This window comes from Rousettus aegyptiacus, unplaced genomic scaffold (assembly GCF_014176215.1).
Source record: "Rousettus aegyptiacus isolate mRouAeg1 unplaced genomic scaffold, mRouAeg1.p scaffold_m13_p_12, whole genome shotgun sequence".
Lineage (NCBI taxonomy): Eukaryota > Metazoa > Chordata > Mammalia > Chiroptera > Pteropodidae > Rousettus > Rousettus aegyptiacus.
In genome coordinates, this window is record NW_023416287.1 from 19,563,515 (window position 1) to 19,584,903 (window position 21,389).

The 21,389-nt window shown below is 46.3% G+C and overlaps 1 protein-coding gene across 1 annotated transcript; it reads right to left on the minus strand.

The window, feature by feature from the left end:
* Positions 1-817: 817 nt before the first annotated feature.
* BPIFA2 (BPI fold containing family A member 2) lies at positions 818-9,811 on the minus strand. Its single transcript, XM_036229854.1, has 9 exons — positions 9,779-9,811; positions 8,623-8,796; positions 6,796-6,940; positions 6,031-6,138; positions 4,944-5,096; positions 2,720-2,801; positions 2,457-2,520; positions 1,892-1,934; positions 818-902 (listed from the first exon to the last, which is right to left on the minus strand). Exons 2-9 carry the CDS (start codon positions 8,777-8,779, stop codon positions 818-820), a joined length of 837 nt encoding a protein of 278 aa, XP_036085747.1. The 5' UTR covers positions 8,780-8,796; positions 9,779-9,811.
* Positions 9,812-21,389: the final 11,578 nt, after the last annotated feature.

The following is a 21,389-nucleotide window of genomic DNA, read 5'->3' on the forward strand; positions in this document are numbered from 1 at the left end:
CAACCACGGCCTGGCACAGCCTGGGGTGAGCTAAGTTCTGGGAAGTGGGTGGAGGGGCCTTGGCCGGAGAGAGGAGCTAGTCTCGACATGGACAGCCGAACACCCTTGGCCTCACCAGGCAGGCAGGGTTTTCGTGCAGCCCGGCAGGTGGGCACGCAGGCACTTATGCTGGCGATGCTTTGGAGAGATGGGAGAGCCCTGGGGGCTGGAGACTATAGGTGTTCTCAGGTATTCTTTGAAGAGATCTTAGCTCGAGGGGAACCATAGCCTGAATTCAGAGGGCATGGAAGGCCAGGCTGGGATATGGTCCAGGCCTCTTACCTTATGTCACTCTGCCCTATACTCATGAATCCAGACAGATCAGGTGTCCCCTGATCCTCCGCAAGGCCTCTCAGAGTCCCTGGAGAATGAAGGAACACATCAGGTAGGGTTGTCCCCAGAATGTGAATTTCTTGTTCCCATTGCCTGCCTGGCCCAGAGCAGGTGCTCACTATATACCTGCTGAATGTGTGAAGGGACGAATCAAGGGTCCTGCCACTGCTGCAGACTGGCTATGTGACCTCAGGTCAGTTTCTTGCCATCTGTGCCACAGTGCCCCCATTTGTAAAACAAGAAGGTGAGCCAGATAGTCACAAATGTCCTTCCCAGCTCCAGATCCAGGTCCCTGCTGCCCTAGTTGCACCCCCCTCTCCAAATCCCAAGTGGAAGGAAAGCAACAGGTCACACGAGAGGATGCAGAAGTGGCTTTTATTGGTGGGGGTACAGGGTGACAAATGTTAAGACTACTGTCTCAACCATGAGGTCATTCTGGTTGGGCTCAGGCTTTCACTCCATGGATGCTGGCATCATCTTCCCAGAGGGAGATGCTACAAGGGAATGCCGTCAAGCCACTGGGAATTAATCTGGAATGAGACCACAGAGGGTTAGGTCATTGACAGCAAAGGGGCCTTTATGAGCATCTGCTCTTCAGCAGACACTGCAGTCCAAACTCTTTCCCACAACATCCTGCAGGTTCTAAGGCCTTGAAGAGGGGACTGGCACCTGTGGTTTGGGGTCTTTCTCTGGCACTTGGCACTGAACCATCCTTATCCCTTCACTCTCCCTCACCTTAGGAACAATAGAAGATATAAAAAGACTGATCAGAGGCCAAGACTGGAGCCAGGGTTCAGGGCTCAGAATGTGATCAGGATCATGGATCAGTCTGAGATCAGGGTCAGGGCCCAATTTGTGACTAATGTCAGGGCTCAGTCAATAACTGGGGTTGAAGCTCAGTCTGTGGCTTGGACCTAAGCTCAGAGCGGGTGTGTGATTAAGGCTCAAGGTTCAGAGTATGACCAGGATCAGGGCTTCATTTGGGTCTAAGGTCAGGCCTCAGTCTAAGACCAAGACCAAGACTTGGTCTGCCGCTAGAAAAACAAGAGAATGCAAGCTTTGCTTTGGCTTCAATGTAGGTCCCCAAAGAGGAGCCTCATCCTTCCTTAGCAGGGGGCACAGAGCCTGGCCCCTCACCAGCGGGGAGAATCTCAGGGGTCCTCCTCTTCTGCCCTCTTCAGATACTGATTTGCTGCTGGACTCCTTGCTGAAGATTGACTGGAGAAACAAAATCAATAGCAGGCTTCAGTCTCCATCAAATAAAAACCAGACCTCAATGGCTGCCACTCTCCTGTGGGTTAGTCTGACAGCCAGAGGACCTCAAGCATGTCACTCTACCTCTCTGAGCCTCAGTTTGTTCATTTGTAAGATGGGTACAATGACAGTATCAACCCCACAAGGTTGTTGTGAGGATCCAATGAGCTGGTGTATGCAGAGCACAGAGTTATTGCCCAAAGAACTGGTCCTGCAGCTATTTTCATAAAAGGGCCACCTCCAGGACCCTGACACATCCACTTACCCCATTTCTATTGCCTCAGCATCCCTAGAAACCCCAGCCATGCCTGGAGACCCAAGGGCCAAAGAAAACCCCCCAGTGGCTGGAGGAGAAGCCCTAGCTTCTTGTAAGAAGGGATAAAGAAGAGAAGGTGTTTATTGGCAATGCCCACTGGATATTTGAATCTTTATGCTTTTTCTTTTAATCCACTCAACAAACTCAAAATGTTTATAATCTTGTTATACCCAGGAGGAAACCAGGGGTCAGAAAGGCAGAGCCACTTGACTGAGGCCACACAGTTGCTAAGTAGCAGAGCTAGGATTTGAACTCAGATCTGGCCCATCTTCTTTCTTATATCATTCTGCCAGGCAGCTTCTGTGGGTTTACAAAAGGATGATAGTATAGAGAGCTCTCAGAGGCCTACAGAATCCCCTCCATTCTGCAGGGATCCTTCTAGACACACTCTCCCAACTTGCTCAGGGTGTTGGGTCCCCTGACCAGAACTGCCTGTGGGGTGGGCACAGAACTGCATGCTTGCCCTGAGAAGGCTGCACAGGGAATGTCTCTACTTTTCCAGGCTGTGACTTACTGATGATTTTCTGAACGAAATCCACATTCAGGTTGGAGGTGATGGCTTCGATCAGTGGGCACACCTAAGGGGGGAGAGAGAGTGGGAGAAGGGCCGGAAGAGGAAAAAGGACAGATCCATTATCAGCTGAGAGGCAGGTTCCAGCTAATGGCCTAATGAGAAGTTTGCATTTCAGAAGGAAAGGAGCCCAGAGCGTATAACCAGGCCTTCCATACTGCCCCCCACCAAGCTTGGCTGTGGGCCCCAAAGAGTGGACAACTCGCCTGCTGCTGCACCAGGGAGGACACAATCTTGCTTGTTGCGCTGAATTCAAGATTTACGAAATTGTTGACCAGTTCACTCCATCTGGAAAAGAGAAGGAACTAATAACACGTGGTCAAGTGTGCAGAGTAGCCAAGCGACAGGAGTGGGGTAAGGGAAGGAGACGGCAAAGCACCTTGAAGGCAGGTAAACAAACTCTAGGGACTCTGCAATGCCTTTTGAAGCACAGAGCCTCCATCCGGGAGAATCATTACTTAGAATCCCATGTCTGACCAGCAGCTCACCCCAATACCTCATGAGAATCTCATCACAACCCCATTCATTTATTAAACAATTACTTACAGAGCAGCAACTGTATTTCAGAGACCAAGCTAGACTGGGGATATGGGGATGAGCAAAACACAAACAGCTCCTAACTTGGTCCCTACACATTAAACAAGTCTTGCTAAGGCTGGCTCCTCCCCAACTTCAGTTCTCAGCATAACTTTCACTTCCTCAGGGCAGCCCGCCCTGACTGCTCACCTAAGGGAGGGCTTTGTATCATAGTTCTCAGTTAAGTGTGCTGCTCTGCCCATGGCTCATCACAATCTGTCATTCTCCTGTATGGAGGGACCGAATGCTTGCCTATCTGCCTTTCCCTCAGGACAAAAATATGCGCAAGAACTGGGTCCTTCTCTATTGGCACCAATAAGTTCTCCGGGGCTCAGAACACTTCCTGCCTGGCATATAGCAGATGCTCAATACATTTTCAGCTGAAAGAATGAACGAAGTAAATATACAATTAAATATATAATGACAACTCGTGGCAAGTACTCTGAAGAGTGTAAGTAGATACTTTTGAGAGAATCGGAGGAACCTTGTATTAGACCATGAAGGATGAAAAATATGTTGAGTTGGAGCGGGGGGTAGGGTGTTTTATATAGCCAGAACAGCCTGTGCACAGGTCTGGAGGTGGGAAGGAGCTAGTCTGAGGCACAGAGCAAAGGCCAGCATGTCTGGAGCAGGGTGAGCGAGGGAAGTGCACAGTGATGTGAGGATGGAGCCAGATCACACAGCCTCGATGGCAGTAAGTAGGGCTTAGGATTCCAACCAAAGTGGAAAGAAAAGCCCTGAGAGGATTTGGAGCAGCACAGTGGAATGCCATTTTACAGATATGGACACTGAGACCCAGAGGCAGTGTCTAGTAGGGCTCAGGCCTCTAAATTTGCATCCTAGCCTTTCCACCTATCCTCAGGCCCTGGGGGCAATTCTTTGGTTTTAGGTGGGGCCTTTAAGCAACCTCTGACCAGATCCCTTGTGGGGGTAGGGTGGATTGTCCTCTGCTCATGGCCCAGCCTTATTTCCTACCAAGGCAAACCTGCCCCTGTCCTCAGCTTCCAGAGCATTTCTCCTCTCCCAGCCACAGCTAGGGTGTCCCTTTCTCTCTCCACCTTCTTCTGGGGGCCAAAGTTACTCTTTTAATCACACAGTTTAAAATGTAGATTGTGTGGATTAATAGGGAACAATGATTTAAATGGAGAGAATTAAGTTTTCGAGATCTCATTTTAGGAATTTTCCAGTGGAGGACAATTTGGGGACCATCTGAAATTAGAGCCCATGGTGGTCATTTACTCCTCGTCCCCCTCCCAACTGGAGGCAGGAAGATAAATGCAATTGATAATGATGATGTTGATGATGATGATGATGATATGATGACTGAGAACATCACATAATGAGGAAAGGGTAATTCTTCAAGAAGCCATAGCAATCCTAAATATGCATGCACCTAACAACAGAGCTTCAAAAAGCAAGAAGCAAAATTCTGAAAGAGCTGAAAGATGAAATAAGCAAATTCACGATTACAGTTGGAGAGGTCAACACTCCTGTCTCAGTAATGGAAAGAACAAGGAGACAGAAAGTCAGTATGGGTATTTTTACTACTGAGAGCTTAGTATGTGCCAGGTTTCATGCTAAACACTTATATTTTTTGGTCAGCTCAGCAGACTATGAGTAGGTATTATTGTCATCTTAAGCTTACAGATGTGAAAACTGAGGCTGAGAGAGATTAAATTGATTACAAAGTTACAAGGTAGTGGCAGAGCTGGTATATGAACCTAGGTCTGTCTGAGGACAGAGCCTAAACTCTTTTCATCACATGTGCCACCTCCCAGATATAGGAATAGTGCTGAAATTAGGGGTCCTCAACTACTCTGAGAGCCCAGCTCTACTGAAATGGATGTGCCTTACCCGCCCAGCAAGGTGAGCTGGATACTGCCTGGGTCACCTTTGCATTCTCTCTGGACCACTGCGTGGTGGCCAGTCTTGACATTGGTTTCAATTCTGACGCCAGTCAGGAGATTCAAGGAAGCCTTCAGGTTGACTACCTGGCCAATGAAAGGCCTGCAGGAAATAAGATTCAGAGTGAAGAGGAGTCTAGAAGGACTTTCACATTGTCCACTCAGGTTCTTCTACCTACGTAGATGCTATCTAGGATATCTATGGATAATGTCAACATTGTCCATATTCTTTACAGGATTAACAAATTTACGTTAAGAACTTCTCCTAGCCACATGGGTTTGGTTTATATGAAATTCTTATATAGTGTCACACTAATAATGAAAATAATAATAGTTAGGATTTATTGAGCACAAATTATGTATTAGGCAGTTTTAAAAGATATTTTACCTGGATTAATCCATTTAATCATTAGCACGAGGGAAATGCCATGAGGGAAGGTACTATCATCTCTATTTTTAGAATGAAAGAAAGTTGATATAGAGAAATTAAGTAACTCTCCCAAAATCTCATAGCTAATGAATGATGAAATTATAAGGCATGTAACTTTTAATGATTATCCACAGGTGCTCATTTTTTAATCTTGCTCTTTTAAAGTAATTAATATACTTTAAAATTATATTTTTCACACATGTTCTTTATTATATAGTATATACTATGATATGGATTTATCCATAATGGTCACTGCTATTTAAGGAGAATCGTGAAAGACAAAATAATGCTGGGGAAAATTTTGCCAAAGAGTTATAAATGTTCATGTTTTCTCAATTTTTGCAAATTTTACAATTAGATAAATGCTATGATTCCAGAAATATATTTAACAGAGAAGTCTTTTGAAAGAGACTTGGTTATGGCCAAAGTTCATCAAATCTTTTTCAAGTTTAGGATTTCAGAGTGGGAAAGGTCTCCTCATTTACAGATTGGGAGACTGGGGTGACAGGCCACACAGCAGCGTGGAAAAGTGCCCGATTCCAATTCGGAGATCCGTTGGCTATGCCGCACCGCCTCCCCCCAATTCCAGATTCTAACGCATACTCACAAGGACTGGGTAACTTTAACAGTGATGGAGAACCTCAGGTTAAGGTTTTCGTGATCAGGAGCCAGTTCAGCTTTGACATCCAGGACGCGGGTATCACTGATTTTCACCCTGTGCAAAAGCGCGAATTCACCCGTGTCACTCCTCGTGACGGCCATTTGCTGAGCACTGCTTTCTGCCAGCACTGTGCTAAGCATTTGGTCTCATCGACCTTGCCTACTTTGGTCTTTACCATAGCCCTCTTCAGAGGTTTGATTGTCTCCATTTTATGGCATGGCATACTAAAAATTAGACAGATGAGGTTTCCCCCAAGATTCTAGGGGAAATAATTGCCTGAGCCAGAATTTGAACCCAGAACTGTTTCACTCCAAAACTCTATGTGTGGAGCCAGTGGATGTGAATTCCAGTTTCCTCTTTCGTAAGGGGATTCAGACTTTTATTCTCAGCTATATTTGAAGAAGAAAGTCTTATTCCTTGGAAAATGGAATTCAGGCAACAGCAAAAAGGTGGCAGTGAGAATGAAGAGAGCCTTCACCTTGACCTTGAAATTACGGAATGTGGAAGCTCAAACCCAAGCTATGTCCAGGTTGGCCTGTCTCTGATATACTCAAGCTATGGTGGACCTGGCCTCAGACCACCTTAGCTATGCGAGAAGAACAATGTTTGTCACCTTTCTGTCTTTAATCTTAAACTTATCCCCCACCCCACACCATGTATTCTCTTTTCTTGGAGCAAAGATCTCTACTATGAAGATCTCTACCAACTCACCCCAAATCCTGGACATTAATTGGAAGGATGCTAGAAAGGCCATTGTTCACCAAGTTTTTAATGTCCTGGAGCTCCTTCTGGGCCAGTTGCCAAACGTTGGAATCCTGAAGTGCAGCCACATTGTCCTTCTGTCTCCTAGGGACGGCTGACAAAAAAGATTGCTGCTTAGTGTTGTATACTACTTATGAAGCAGCTATTATGTGCCAAGTACTAGATAAGATTATTTGCCTATGTTATTTCATTTAATCTTCATAACTCAGTGGGGTAAGTATTGATATTATCCACATTTTACAGATGAAAAAGTAAAGGATGAAATTTTAAGAAATGTGCCTAAAGTTCCTCCATGCTGTTTCTCCATGCTGCCTTCATTCTAATATATTCTCATTATTTATCAACAACACAATCAATCGATTGATCCGGCAATTGACAATGACTGTACACCAGCTTCTAGTAGTGACTTAGGAATCTATTGCTTTAAATGAGATGTCCATGTGAATTTGAAAACTAAGTCAAACAAAATAGGAGATTAAACTAAAATATGGAAAATATAGAATTAAGAAAAAAGAATATTACTCCAATCCATAAACAAAGCAAATGAGAGTCCCAGGATGAGAGCTTTGTGGTAGGCCCAGGAGCAGAAGGACATAATGTCCTAATGGGAGGTCTCCAGAGAAAAGAGGGATTAGATGGAATAGATGACATGACAGGCGTAGAATGGCGCATATGAAAAGAGTTAAGAATATGTGCATAAAATAATTCAAGTGAGAAACAACAGGCAATTACTAACTCAAGGGAAAACAAAAGACCGTATAGGAAAAGATATATAATCATAGTACTGTAACTTGGCTCTGCCATGGATAGTATCTATTTAGTTACAGTGATGCAAACAGAGAATCCTAATTTAAATAAAACTGCGTCTGGTACTATAACTCACTAAGTGAACTTGGCCCAGACACTTCTGTTTCTGAGCTCAGTTTTCTCAGGAGTAAAATTTGAGAGTGGGTCCTTTCTGTATGTTTGAAGGTTGTCTAAACTCTTACAAGATCTGAAAGGCATTCATTTACAGAAGTGACTATGTCCTATAAATGTTTGTCAATGTGCTTTTAATGTTTCCAGAAAATGAAAAGAAAGTCAAAGTTCTTTTAAGAAATCAGAATAAAAAGGAGATATAATTAAATATAAAGGTAGATATACAGCTATCTAGGCCAGGTAGAATTAATTTCCAATGAGTTAATACAAATCTATAAGAAACCTAAACAACCCAACAGAAGAATATGCACAAAATAATTAATTTAAAATACGTAAAAAGCTAAAAAATATGTACAAATGAATGAGTGGTTTCTTTCATCATTAGAGAACCGTAAAGTGAAATGAACTACAATCTTTCATCTCTGAGGCTGACAAAATGTTTAAGCTGTCCATACCAGTGCTGTCAAGAGAGCAGAAAGAAAGGTACTCTTACAGAGTGTTGAAGAAAATATTTTTAGGGATTATTTTTCAACATACAGTGTAATTTAAAATGTACGTACCTTTTGAACTTTTGAAATCTCTTTTAGGAATTTATTCTATGCATATATTGGAAAAAATGTACCATGATTTAATATGTAAAAATGTATTCATTTAAGCATTGCTTATTAATAGAAAAATAATAAGCGAACGAACCAGGTACTGAGCGACCAATCTCTTTTCACAGTAAACCACCCACAAAAGGCAGCCTCTGGTGGCAGCTCCTGGCGGCAGCTCCTGGCGGCAGCTCCTGGTAATGCTGGCATAGTGTTTAGAAGGTGGGCTTCTGGTTGCCACCTGTTATCACTTCTGTTAACTCACCTTCAAGTGTATTGTCAAGGGCATTAAGTCCTCCATCAAGAGTAGGTGTCGCGCGGTTCGCAGAACCACCCAGGTCCTCGGGAACACTCTCGAGAGGAGATGCCGAGGTCCCAGTGAGCAGGCCGCACAAGAGAACAACTTTCCAAAGCTGAAACATCTTATCCTGACACCTGCCTGAACATTCATGGGAGGAATAAGAATGAGAATTAGCCAGAAGGAAAAGGAATCAATGAGTACCTACCACTCTTTAAAAAAGATTTTTTTTAATTGTTAACATTTTCTTTTATTACTTTTTCTCCCTTCCCCCCTTCCCTCTGCTTCCTTCCCCCTGGGAGTACCTACCACTCAACATTTCTTTAAGATAAATGAGCTTATCTCCTGTTTTACAGATGGGCAACCTAGGACAGAAAGCTGGAGCAACTTGCCCAGAGACACACAGCCAGTGAGTGGAGGAGCTGTGATTTGAAAAATTACACTTAACTATAAGTCCATGCTCTTTACACAAAGGTCCTTTCCACATGCTGGCTTCTTTGCCTGAAACATCTGTTGTCTTCTTCTTTTCTTTTTCTTCTTCTTCTTCTTCTTCTTCTTCTTCTTCTTCTTCTTCTTCTTCTTCTTCTTCTTCTTCTTCTTCTTCTTCTTCTTCTTTTTTTTACCAAAGTCACTTCCTGTTGACTCTCTGGCTTTAGTAAAACATCATGCCCTCTTTGAAATCCATTTTAAACTCCTCCCCAGAATCTAGGGGAAGGGCTCCACCCCATATTTTTTCTGCCTTCTTTCTCTGATCAGAGTCCTGGGTACCAATTGCCTGATGAGTGGTCAGCCTCTACCACCAGGCTGTGAACTCCTTAGAGAAGGAACTGTGCCTTATTTCACTGTCAAATCTCCAGCCCCCAAGCAAAGAGCCTGCACTCAGTTCAGTATGACAAGTAAACATTTGCAGAATAAAAGTATGAACAAATAAATGGGCGCCGTGTCATGACCTTGCATTGCTCATCAGTTCAAAACTTCTCTGAACATAATCTCTATCTATCTCTTAAATTTTTATATTCAAAATATTAGCTAATCCAGGCAGTCCCATCACTCTGCCTCCTGCCCTCAATACCTTCTGAAGACCACCTTTTGGGGTGTTGTCAAGGGGAAGCCCACCACTCACAGGTTTGGAGAAGGATGCTCACGAATGCTTGTTTCCCTGGCCGGTCTCCTGGAATTCTTCTGAGTGGTGATGGCCCTTATATTGGCAGATACAGGATGAGAAGCTGCCTGTGGAAGCAACCCCTGGTTCCGGGAGCATCCAAGGAGACTCCAAAGAAAATAACCCCTATCCAGGATGAGCAGAGAGACTTCCAACCCAAAGGTCACCCAGGATGCTTGAGTTGGAATGAATGTATATGGGGAGAACTTTCTGCCAAGACTAAGATTAGGTTCTCACGGAGTGTCCAGCTGCCAAGATGGTGGCCATTGTGGGTGGGGATTAAGGTGAAGAGTAAAAATAAACGAATTAGAGAATTGCTAGTGGGAAAACCTATAGTGATCCTCCATCCTAATTCTGTCATCATTTGGAAGCAAAGCTCAGAGAGGGAAAGCAACAACCCTGAGGTCAACTAGCAAGACATGGACAGAGATGGGGCTAGAACTGTGGCCCATAGAAAGTTAGAACAGCAACCAGGAAGGTCATTCTGCCCAATTCTCTCTGGTATCTGAGTGCTCTCTACAATGTCTCTCATGGTGGAGCCACCCTCAGTTTGAATGTTTGCAGTGATGGGGAGCTCACTGCCGCTTATGCCTACCTGTTCTCACCCTGAGAGTGAACAAAATCTGCCTCTGTATTATTATGTGTGAGTAGCGGTGAGGCCCAGAAAGGTTAAACACCTTGCCTGAGGCTGCACAGCCAGTGTCAAGAGACACACACCATAGCCTCATCCTTGGCATCCCTTGCACACTTGCCCCAACCATGCTACTCAGGCACAGTAGCCAGAGGTGTGTCACTCAGCTGAACCCCAAAGCCCTACCATGCCCTACAGGAGACTGTGTCATCTGCTCACTGCCTCTCCACACTTATCTCCTAACTCTTCTTTCCAGCCCCTACCTGTCTTCTTTCTATTCCAGAAGATTCTGACCTCTTTCTCGCTTTGGGCCTTTGCATAGGCCGTTCTCTCTGCCCATGACTCTTCTCCCCAGCTGCCCCCAGCTCTCGATGTCACCTCTTCAGAACCTCCCTGACTGCCCACATGAGGCGGCCCCTCCTCATTATCTCCAACCTCATCTCCTTGATGGCTTCTTTCACAGCAAATCACAATTTTATTTAAAAAAATTTTTTTCTCTGCCCTCAGCAAATTGTTGCCACTCTGTGCTCCAAAACTTTCCTCACTTGTGGATTTCAGAGACTCTGACCTATCTCTAGAATGTTCCAAGCCTCTCTCCAGGGCATCCTATAAAACCAGCCAGTACCTGTGAAGGTGGTGAGGTCCCCATTACCAGACATATTCAGAAATTGGATTCGATGACTGCTAAGCTCCTGTGGGACTTGAAGTGACTCTGAGCTGTGACTCTGAGCTGTGATTCTAAATTTCCTTGGTCTATTGTTCAAAGACCACTCTTTGATATTTCATGATCCTTCTTCTTGGGTCCCCTTTCTACCTGAGTCTAGCTGCCCTTACATGGATATTTTCCCCTCAGGCTTCGTGTCACTTAATTTTTCTCACCCTCCACCTCCTAAGACCTCACCTTTGCCCTGCCGTGGCCTCCTGGGGTCACAGTGGCTCAGCTGGGTGCTGTTTCTCAGCATGGACCACGCCCAGGACAAAGCCAGCATCTCCCACAGGCACTGGCTGCCTCACACAGCTGAGTTCTGAGGTGACCCTAACTAGAAGCTCTCATTCCCTAGGCATGGGTCTGGGGGAGTGGCACAAAGGCAGTAAGACGAGCAGAGGACCCTGTCCTCTCACATGCAGCTCAAAGGCCCCGCTCTCTGGGGAGCCTTATTCTCAGGCCAACCCAATGCTCTGCAGCTCCACTGGCCCCAGTTCACATGAAGACATGATTTTGCCACACCCTCAAGGGCCCCTATCTGCTAAAGCATTTGGGTGACTCCAAAGCCTGGTCTACACTAAGCTAAATCTCCCAAAGTCTTTCTTCTTCCTGGGTCTTCTGGGTCCTACTCCCATAAGTGTGTATGAAACTCTTACACAAGCATTTATACACTTACACATATGTATATGTACATGTCCACGCATACACATGTGTCCATGCATGCACATAAACAAGACAGCACAAGCTAGACTCATATGAAGACAATAGATACATCTCACTGCCTACAACGAGGAGAACCTTTTACAGAATCACAGAGACCACATTAACACTGTTCTGAATCTGTTTTTTTGTTTTTTTGTTTTTCTTAAAGACTTTAGATACAATTATCTGGCAAAGCCGAACGGAAAATGAAGCCAATACTAAGAAAATAAAAAAATATATCATTTGAGTGCCTGGATCTAGCTGTGCCTGAAGTCATATATTCCCTCGGACTTTTCAGTTCAAATACATGTCTCCCTCCCTTTCTCTGTGAATTGGATTTCTGCCACTGAAACCCACAGCAGTCCTGACTCATGCATTTTGAAGATTCATATCAACATCCTTGAGGGTCACACACTGCACTTGAAAAAAAGAAGAGCTTAGAGCGCATCAATTTAACCTCCTTGCTGGGAAGTTTGGGGAGCCTGTGGCCCAGACAAGGAGAAGGATTCATCCGAGGCCACATGAGTGACCTCGAACCCCACTTATTTTCCTCTTTTACTGCACATCTTTTAGTTTTGCTGGAATTTTCTAATCTGGGTAACAGCCTTAAAAACAAAAATTAAACAGAACTACCTAGGACGCTTATGTAAAATATGAGTGCTTGGAGCAGTGCGAAGAAGCGAAAACGACCCCCAGACTGACCAAAGCCCACGCCACTGCATCCCCGTGTCCAGGCTCTGCTAATAACCTGCTTTGTGACTCTGAGTAAGATGTTTGTTCTCGTACAGGGTTTCAGTTTCCTAACTATAAAACGAAGGGTGCACGCAGAGCAGAGGTTCCCTGCCAGATAAGTGACCCACTGGGGCTCTGAGCGGCAGTAAAGGGCATCTGAGGGATACTTGCTATGTTCTCACAAGCTGCAGCAACCCCATGCTTTTCCTCTGGGCAGGAATCCCACCAGCTCCTGGGGCATGACCCGTCTCTGAGGCCACGAGGGCTGGGGCCACATGGCATCATCCTCAGGGCCTGGTACACAGTACACATGCAATAAATATTTATTATGGCCTTTAGAAGCATTTTTTTTCCTTATTGCTAATTAATTTTAAATGGACACATTTTTAATCCATGCATTTTATAAGCCTGGTTTTGTAATCAGCCTTGGGTGCGTTTCCCGATCTTTTCCTTTGTGGGCTGTGTGACAGCAGGCAACTGCCCTAACCTCTCTGAGCTGTTTTTTGTTTGTTTGTTTGTTTGTTTGTTTGTTTACCATAAACTGAAAATTAGAATTGTCCGTACCTCAGAAGAGCTGCTGTGGGGACTAAAGGAGGACGTATCATATCAGTAGAGAGCCCAGACTAGCTCCTACTGGAGAAGGTGTTTCATGAATAATGGCTACCATTGTCATTACTACTGCAATTGATAGTAGAGAGTGGTGACCTAGCATAGGGTTTAGGAACCCAGGGAGATTGTAAGGATGGCAAGGTCAGTGTGTGCAGTACTCACAAGCACATCAGGCCTGGGTTCAAATCCTGGCTCTGCCACTTGCTAGCTCCATGACCTTTCCCTCTCGGAGACTTAGCTTACTCATTTGTAAAGTGGATACAGTAAGTATACTTGTCTCATAGGACCAGTTGGAAGAATACACAAGTTACCATGAATAAATCCTGGCAAGCACTCTCTAAAGATTTGTTATTCTCATTCTCTCAACAGCATCTCCTGCAGCATCCTCAATGCCATAACAACGTCTTGTTCAATAAAGGTTCCTTGAGTTGTGTTTATTATGATCACACGCTGACCAGGGACCGTGCCCACAGGTGACTTCCTTTGAGGGAGAACGCTGTTGCTCCGCTCCCGCGTCCATTTCTCATACATCTGCCTTTCCCCAGACATTTGGCACTTCTGGTACCTTGTGACCCACTTCTCCTTTCTCTCTCTGACCCCTCCTAGTTCCCAGTGACCCTAAGTCTGTGTAGTGGCTAAGAGCATGGGCTTGGCTGTCCAGGAGGGCTTCTCCCTTCCGCTGTGTGGCCTTGGGTATCCCTGGCCTCTCTTCGTTGTTTCTCTGCTCTGGGAGCTAATGTCAGGCCCAGCCCTTCTCCAGTTTGCTGTGACAGTGTGATGAGATGATGCCAGTCTGGGGCTGACATGAGGCTGGGCTGCCTCAGTGCCCCTTCCTGCCCAGACCCTCTCCAAATCGACCAGGACAAAGATGTGGGAGGCAGGGAGCTTGAAGGGTCCTTGGTGGTGTGTGGGCAGGCTGGTACATTCAGAGGCTCCCGGAGGTTCGGAGGTTCGGGCCAGCTCATCTGAGTCATCCTGGAAAGAGAAGCAGTGACAGCTCCTTCTGCGCATTTTCCCCCTTCCCGCTCTCCAGGGAACAGGCGATCTCTTTGCTCCGAAGGTATTTGCCTTTCAGGGACAAAGGCTCCAGCCATGAGGGTCATGGATGAATTTCTCATTAAAAATCTCCAGTGAGGCATTAAGGATTATCTGTCTCAGGACTGAGATATGCTAATCTCTGCGTGACACCTCAGCATGACTGCTAATCCCCAGTTCTGTCAGCTTCCTGGCCCCACTGATGCAGCTCTTAAGCTCTGAGCTGGTATCTTTTTCTAAACATGGGTCAGATCCTAGGAAGGTCACCCAGCCTCCTGAGATCAGAGGGGGCCAGCGTAGGGGTGGAGGTTGCACAGGGGTGAGGGCAGGGCTGGGCTGAGGCTGGTAGGACTCCCCTACCGCATCCCTTCCCCACACAGTGATAGACACATATATGAGCACCCACCTCCCATCCACCAAATAAAATTTTTTTATTTTATTGTAAAGAAGCTGAAAGAATCGTCACTTTGTTTTTGAAATCAGTCAGGTACAAATAATTCATCCAAATTATAATAGGCCTCAGTTTCTCACAATGGAACTGCCTACTTAGGAGTTCTTGGCAAATTAAAAAGATCAAAGTAACAAGTGTTTTCAAGTATACTGTCATTTTTATGACTGCTGAATATAACAATTAATAAAGTTTTCATAATGTTACAGTCCGAAGACTTTCAATTAGACTTCCAGTAATTTTAATTGCCGTTTTCTGATATTGAAGGTTAACACATTTTTTATTTTAAATTGCAAACATTTTCCTAAGCCCTGGGTTCTGTAGCTCCCCCAGGTCCCAGCCCCTAGAAAATGGGGAGCTAATTCCCATGGACTGACTGATGGACAGGGTGTCTTATCCCCCACACCCCTCCGAGGCTGTTTCATGAAATGTTCTCTGAGCGCTTGGCCCAAGTCTCCCAGAGAAAATTCGACACACAGTTGGAAGGATCTGGGTCCTTTCCTGAGTCCCTTGAAGTCTGGATACCTTATTATTTTCACTTTGGGTCCCCCAGAGCTGGCACAGAGCTGGCCTAGAGTAGGAATCAAATGATGTTTGTGGGAAGGAAGAAGGGAGAGCGGATAGAGAGAGGGAGGGAAGCAAGGAGGGAAAAACGAGAGAGAAGGAGAGAGGGAAGAAGGAAGCGAGGGAGCAGGAGAGAGAGGTCAGTTATTCCCACCAGACCCGAAGATCTCTAAGGGCAGAGACCACATATCTCTGAGGTCCCAGTGCCCAGTGCAGGACCTGGCTTCGCTAGCTGGCATTGACCAACCATCTGTCTGTCTGACTGCCTGACTGACCAAGCTGACTCACTGACTCACTAACTCACTGACTCGCTGACTGAATGGGCAAAGGAACGAAGTCAGCAGCCCCTCACCTTGAACAAGCTGAGTCCCTCCTGGTCTAGCTGAGCTCCTGGCATCGGACCTCTTATCTGTCTTTACCCTGTGCTGTCCCTCCTCCAAATCCCTCTTGCTAAACTCATCCAGACCTCTCATCTGTCCATCTGTCCCTTTGTTCATTCACTCATTCATTCATTTATTCATTTAACAAATATAAATTATTTTGGTTTGGGACTGCTTATCCATTCTATAATAATTTTATTGGGCACCTCCTGGGTCCCAAGCCCTGTGTTAGAGTCAAAGATGAATGGATTTTGGTCTATGTTCCAGATGTGGGCTACCATCCAGGGCAGTAGATGAGCCACTGTGATCAGGAAATCATGGTCTCATCGTTAACTGCTCCAAACAACCGAAGCAGGTACTCTTTTATCCCCATTTGAAAGAAACTGAGGCACAGAGAGGTAAAGTGAATCCCCTAGGGTTACACACCTATTAAGTGGCTGAGTTGGGATTTGAACCTAGGGTGCCTGGTCCCAGAGTCCATGCTCTGAGCCCCTCACATTACACTCATTTATATCCTAATTATTGACATCCCCCTTGCCTGTGTGAGCTCTTTAAGAATAGGAAGCACTCTGATTCATCTCTCCATTTTCCCAGCATCACCCAGCCTAAGGTCTGTGTCAGAGAAAGCACTCCATAATAGTGTGCTGTTTGAAGAAATGTGTGCTCGCCCTTTCTCCTTTGCTAGATTGGGGTTCCTTAAGGTTAAGGATCACGGCTCTGTCATCTTGTGTCTCTAAAGCCAGCCTGGGGCTTGGCTTGTGGTGGGTCCCAGTAAACACTATTTTGAATTAAAGTGAAAAGAGCCAGTTAATTGACAGGCTGACCAGCTGGCTGAATACATAAATGTAGGAGACGAGACACAGAATCCAGCAAGAGAAATCCAGGATCCCATTCATCTATCCTCCCTCCCTCCTTTCTTCCTTCTTGTTTCCCTTCCTTCCATCCATCCCTCAACCTCCCATCCTTCCATCCGTCTACTCATTCCATCATCCGTTCATTCATCATGTCTGTGTGGAGCTTCTGTCCTGGCCCTGTCCCACGCCAGGCTCTGGGCCCTGGAGAGCACTCATGTGTATGTCCACCCTCAACCCCACCAGCAGTAGGCGGAGGCAAAGACGCACAGCGACGATGACTTTCCATAAAGCAGGTTATGTCCTTGAAAATGCCCATATGTTGAAAACCCCATGCGAATGGTCAGAATTTTCTCTCGTGCTGCTTCAGTGTCTGTCCTTGGCACAGAGCCCGGGCCTGATGAAAACCCTTCCTAAACACTGAATGGTTTGAATTGAAGCACTTTGGGACTTGGAAGAGGAAATGATATGACATGATGATGTAGATGAAGGCAGAGAATACAAAAGACAAACATTGGCAGAATTCCCACACTTGGGGTAGCTCTGAGTGTATTTGGCTTGCAGGGGCTTCTGGTAATTCCAGATCTCAATTTGAGTCTCAACCCTGCTGCTTTCTGGCTGTAGGACCTGGGGCAAGTTACAGCACCTCTCTGAGCTGCCATTCCTCATTTGCAACATAGAGGTCATGATGGCCTATGTGCTAAAGTTGGTGTGAGGATTGGATGAGATTTAAGCCTGGAAAGCGGTTAGTCCCACTGCCTGGCATGTAGTAAGTGCTCAGTAAAGATAACTCAGCAGTGCCAGGCCCAGGGGAAGGAATAAGGGTGGTAAACAGTCTATCCTGAAGTGTGTTGGGTTGCTCGTAATGGAAAACACAACCCAAACTGGCTTAAATGTAGAAGGGAGTCCTGGAAGGTCAGGCGTGGCTAAATCCATGTTTCTAAAAAAAATCTTTGGGACTATGTCCCTCTCCAGGACTTGGCTCCGCTCTCTTTTTCAAACTGACTCTCCTAAAGGAGCAGCTGCAGGTACACACTCTCTCTTAAAGACCCTAGCAGGAACAGGGTATCTCATGGTTATATGAGATACATGTTGAGCTCTGAATTAATAACAGCGACTGGGTGAAGGAATACATCGAGTGGTCAATATGAAAACATTGCACCTGCAAAGAAGGCTGAGGTGTAATGGTCAGAAGGATAGAAGGGCAGGCAGGGGAGCATGGCCAAGGGAGGAACTGGGTTCAGAAAGGGAGAAGTGGTGTCTGTGCTGCTGTCAAGTAAGATGAGCTGGACAAAGTTCCCCTGGATTGCTGAGGACCTGGAGAGGGCTGGGTTGTGGGGTGATGGTTGGAACCCAGGTTTTGGAGGGCTGGACATGTCTAAAACAAGCGTGTTGCTCAAAGAGTGACCCGTGGGCCAGCAGCCTCTGCAGGGAGCTTGTTGGAAATGCAGAAACTTGGGCCCCTGGCCCAGACCAATTACACCAGAACGTGCATTTTAACAAGAGCTCCAGATGGTTCTTGTGCATATTCAAGGGTGAGAAGCACAGCTCTGGGGAACTTGGCCGTGAAGGGGAAGAGAGAGGGAAGGAGGGAGCGTGGCATCAACAGAGGGACCTAGGTACTTCCTAAGAAGGAAGAGACTGCAGGGTGTTTAGCTGTGCATTCCTAACAACGAAAAATATTAACTTTCTGCTCACAATGTGAAACTTCATTAATATTTTGCAGGGCTGTCTCCGATTTGCATAAAACAGATTCATATCAAATGTGACCTGAATGTGTTTGCTGCCTGAAGGAATGAACTTCTCGGTGGGGATGTTTCCTGAGAGCCTCTCCCTGAGGATCCTTCAGCAGCTGAGGCATCCCCAGGATCATGTGACACTGGACCAAGGACGCCAAGTGTCCTGGGCCGTGCAGAGACTTCCACGGGAATGCTGAATCTGCTCCACTTCCTTCTTTTTTCACTTCTTTGTCCCCATATCTGGCTCCATGTGACTCTCCTCCAGGTGCACAGGGACCCTCGAGTTTTTTGCAGACACGGTTCTAGCAAAAAAAGGTTGAGAAAGCCAATACTGTCATATGTGTCACCAGGGCTGAGCAGCCCTGTGAGCTGCCATGGTCAGTGTATCTTCCAGCCACAGGCCCACATAACGCGAAGGAGGCCTAGAGAGGACTGAGCTGTGGGGTCGCTTCGTGCAGGGTGTGGGGAGCCCCTGGGGGGCTTGGCGCCCTCCTCTCATTGCAGGTTCCCTGTGCCCCGGCCGTGGCACCTCCAGGATGTGGTCTCTTGTCTGTCACATTGTGAGTTTCCCCCAGGGCAGAGTCATAGAACCAGAAGGCGGCAAGCGTGTCTGGTCATGCACCCCAATTTCTTACAGTACTGGTGGCAGACGTGAAGCCAGAACAGCATGCGGGACTCAGCAGGGACATGGCAGGGCAGTTGCAGGCCAGGACAAGCACCTCTCTTTTCACCGAGGCCCTGGACAGCCCCGCCCCACCTCCTCCTGCTCTCTGCCAGAAGACTTGGGGTTGAATAGCGCCTTGCCTCATTCTAGCTGTGTGGGATGGGGCTAGGCAGCTAACGTCTCTGAGCCTCAGTTTCCTTATCTGCAAAACAGAGATATTAACAGCCACTCCTGGGGTGGTTGTGAAGATAACATGAAAAACTCCATGTAAGTGCTGGACATAGAACAAAAATAAGCAAATAGCGAAAGTCTGCTAACTATTGTAATATGATTGCTATAATTAACCACGTTTTTCAAATGGGGAGACTGAGGCATAGAGAAGTTAAAAATCCTAGTAAGTTGAAGAACTGGAATTTGAGCCGAAGAGTTCTGACTCCCCAGCCCCACACATTTAGTCATAATCACTTCTCTGAGCCTCAGTTTCACCATATTTAAAATAGATCTAATGAGAATTGGCTTTGAAAATTAAACTAGGTCCTAAAAGAGACATGAAAGCCTGCCATAAAAAAACATTGCTTTGTACAAATATGTTGATAGTCGGTGTAAGAAACACGGATTAGCAAGATCATGGCTCCACCTCGTGGTGTAGTCTGGGAACTGCGCCTCCATTACGGTTTCCCCCACCCCGACGCCGCCCGCCTCTTAGCCCTCCCTGCCTGTGAATTCTTGTCAGTCTTTCTAGGTAGGACTGGCGGGTGAGTGCAGTTTTATGCAAAGATGGGGTTAAGGGACTCAGTTTTGTGGGACCAGCATTCCTGCTCATTCCCACCCATCAGCATCGGGAAGGTCCTAGGGTCCCCAGAGTCTCTGAGGCCAGGATTCTGTCTGTAATTCTAAATGTGTATCAATGTTATCTTTTCCTGGCAGATGTTGAAGTGTACCTTACACACCAAAAAAAAAGTGGCTTTGGAGCAAGTTTCTTATACAGGAGAGGGAGACAGAATACAGAGGAGTGGAACCTGGGGATGCAGAGTTAGAGGGTTAGAGGCAATTTTGCTTGTAGCCTCTGAGTCCTGAGTGGTTCAGAGCCAGTCCTGCAGCTGGTTTCACTCATCTTAATGGAATACCATAACCCTATGGGATGGAACAAGTCCTTGGCTTCAGTGGTTCTCAATAATACTTACATCTTAAACTGTAAATCAGACCAACTGGCTGAAAGTGGAGGGATGGTCACTGCCTGCCATTTCCCCATTAGAGCACCAAATCTTTGGTTTGGTTCTTAGAGGCTTTTCTGTGTCAATCAGACCCATGCTGAAATACCTACCCTAGAGAGAGAGTCTATCTTATAAGTTTTGAGCGTGCCCAAACCCAAGCTCTAATGAAGGAACTATTTGTGGTTTGGCTTTGGGAGATTATTGGTGGGTAAATCAAGATGGAGTTGGAGAGTCCACAGTGACTCTCCTGGGTTTCAGCATCCTTGCTGTAATCCTGATAGGGGTCTCATACTGATGCTACAGATGAGAGGACCGCCGAGTCTCTGTAACTGACAGCAAAGAGACATTAGAAGATGCCACCATGAGAAAGACCTGTAGTGGCCGTGGTTTCTCCAGAGACTCCTCCAGTCTCTGGTCTTATCCCCCTCCCATTGCCTTAATACTCATCATTGAGGAAAAGACCTCTAGAGACTGTGCCTATTTTACAGATGGGAGACGAGAGGCCCAGAGAGAGGACAGGACTGGTATAAGGTCACCAGAGAGTTGGTAGCTGAGCTAGGATTTGAACCCATGTCTCAGGATGCCCAGGCTAGTGTTCTTTCTGGTCATCTTCTCTGGCTTTCACTATAATCACAGAGAACTCCCAGGGAAGCAGTAAGAGGGCTCACGAATGAGTCAGGCTCCCCTGGCTACCCAGGGAGACTGGTAGGCTGCCCTTCCTACTTGGCAAGGAGTCCCATCTCCTCTCTTGCCTTCTCCCTGGGACTCAGTCTTGGGAAGAAAGCTATAGGGAAGCAGAGGTGGCCCGAGGCCACCAGAAGTTTGGCTAGTACAGCTCTCCTTTGTCTGCCCCCCACCCACAGAAATACAGGGATTTAGGAAATGGAATGGGAGCACAGTGATTTTTTGAAAACTGCTTTGAGACTTTGAGCATATCCAGATCCACAGTTGCCGTTATTATCCTCATTAATTAGGGGTTGGCTTGGGAGTAAGAAGGGCCCAAAAGGCAGGGCTTCCAAACCTCACCCTCCTGCAGCCCAAGCAGCTCCACTTTCATCTGGTTTTCTCTGGGGCCGCCCAGAAACCCTCACTGATGAGATGGTTCAGTTGAACCCCTCTGGTATGACATGGACCACTGATTTCCAGCCTCCCTCCCACTTCTTCTGGTCACTCGGCAGAACCCCACGTTTAGCTAGGTTTAAATGTCACCCATAATTTCTGTTGTATAGATTAAAGGCATATGCTCTGAAGTCAGGACAGCCGGCTTTTGAATCTTAGCTCCAGGAGACCCCCATTC

What these genes read in the sequence shown, in the direction of transcription:
- BPIFA2 (XM_036229854.1), bottom strand. Translation starts at nt 8,779, where the DNA reads ATGTTTCAGCTTTGGAAAGTTGTTCTCTTGTGCGGCCTGCTCACTGGG. An exon ending in ATTAATGTCCAGGATTTGGG is followed by an intron (nt 6,139 to 6,795) that starts GTGAGTTGGTAG and finishes GCTTTTGCACAG; the next exon opens with GGTGAAAATCAGTGATACCC. An exon ending in CAGCTCACCTTGCTGGGCGG is followed by an intron (nt 2,802 to 4,943) that starts GTAAGGCACATC and finishes TCTCTTTTCCAG; the next exon opens with ATGGAGTGAACTGGTCAACA.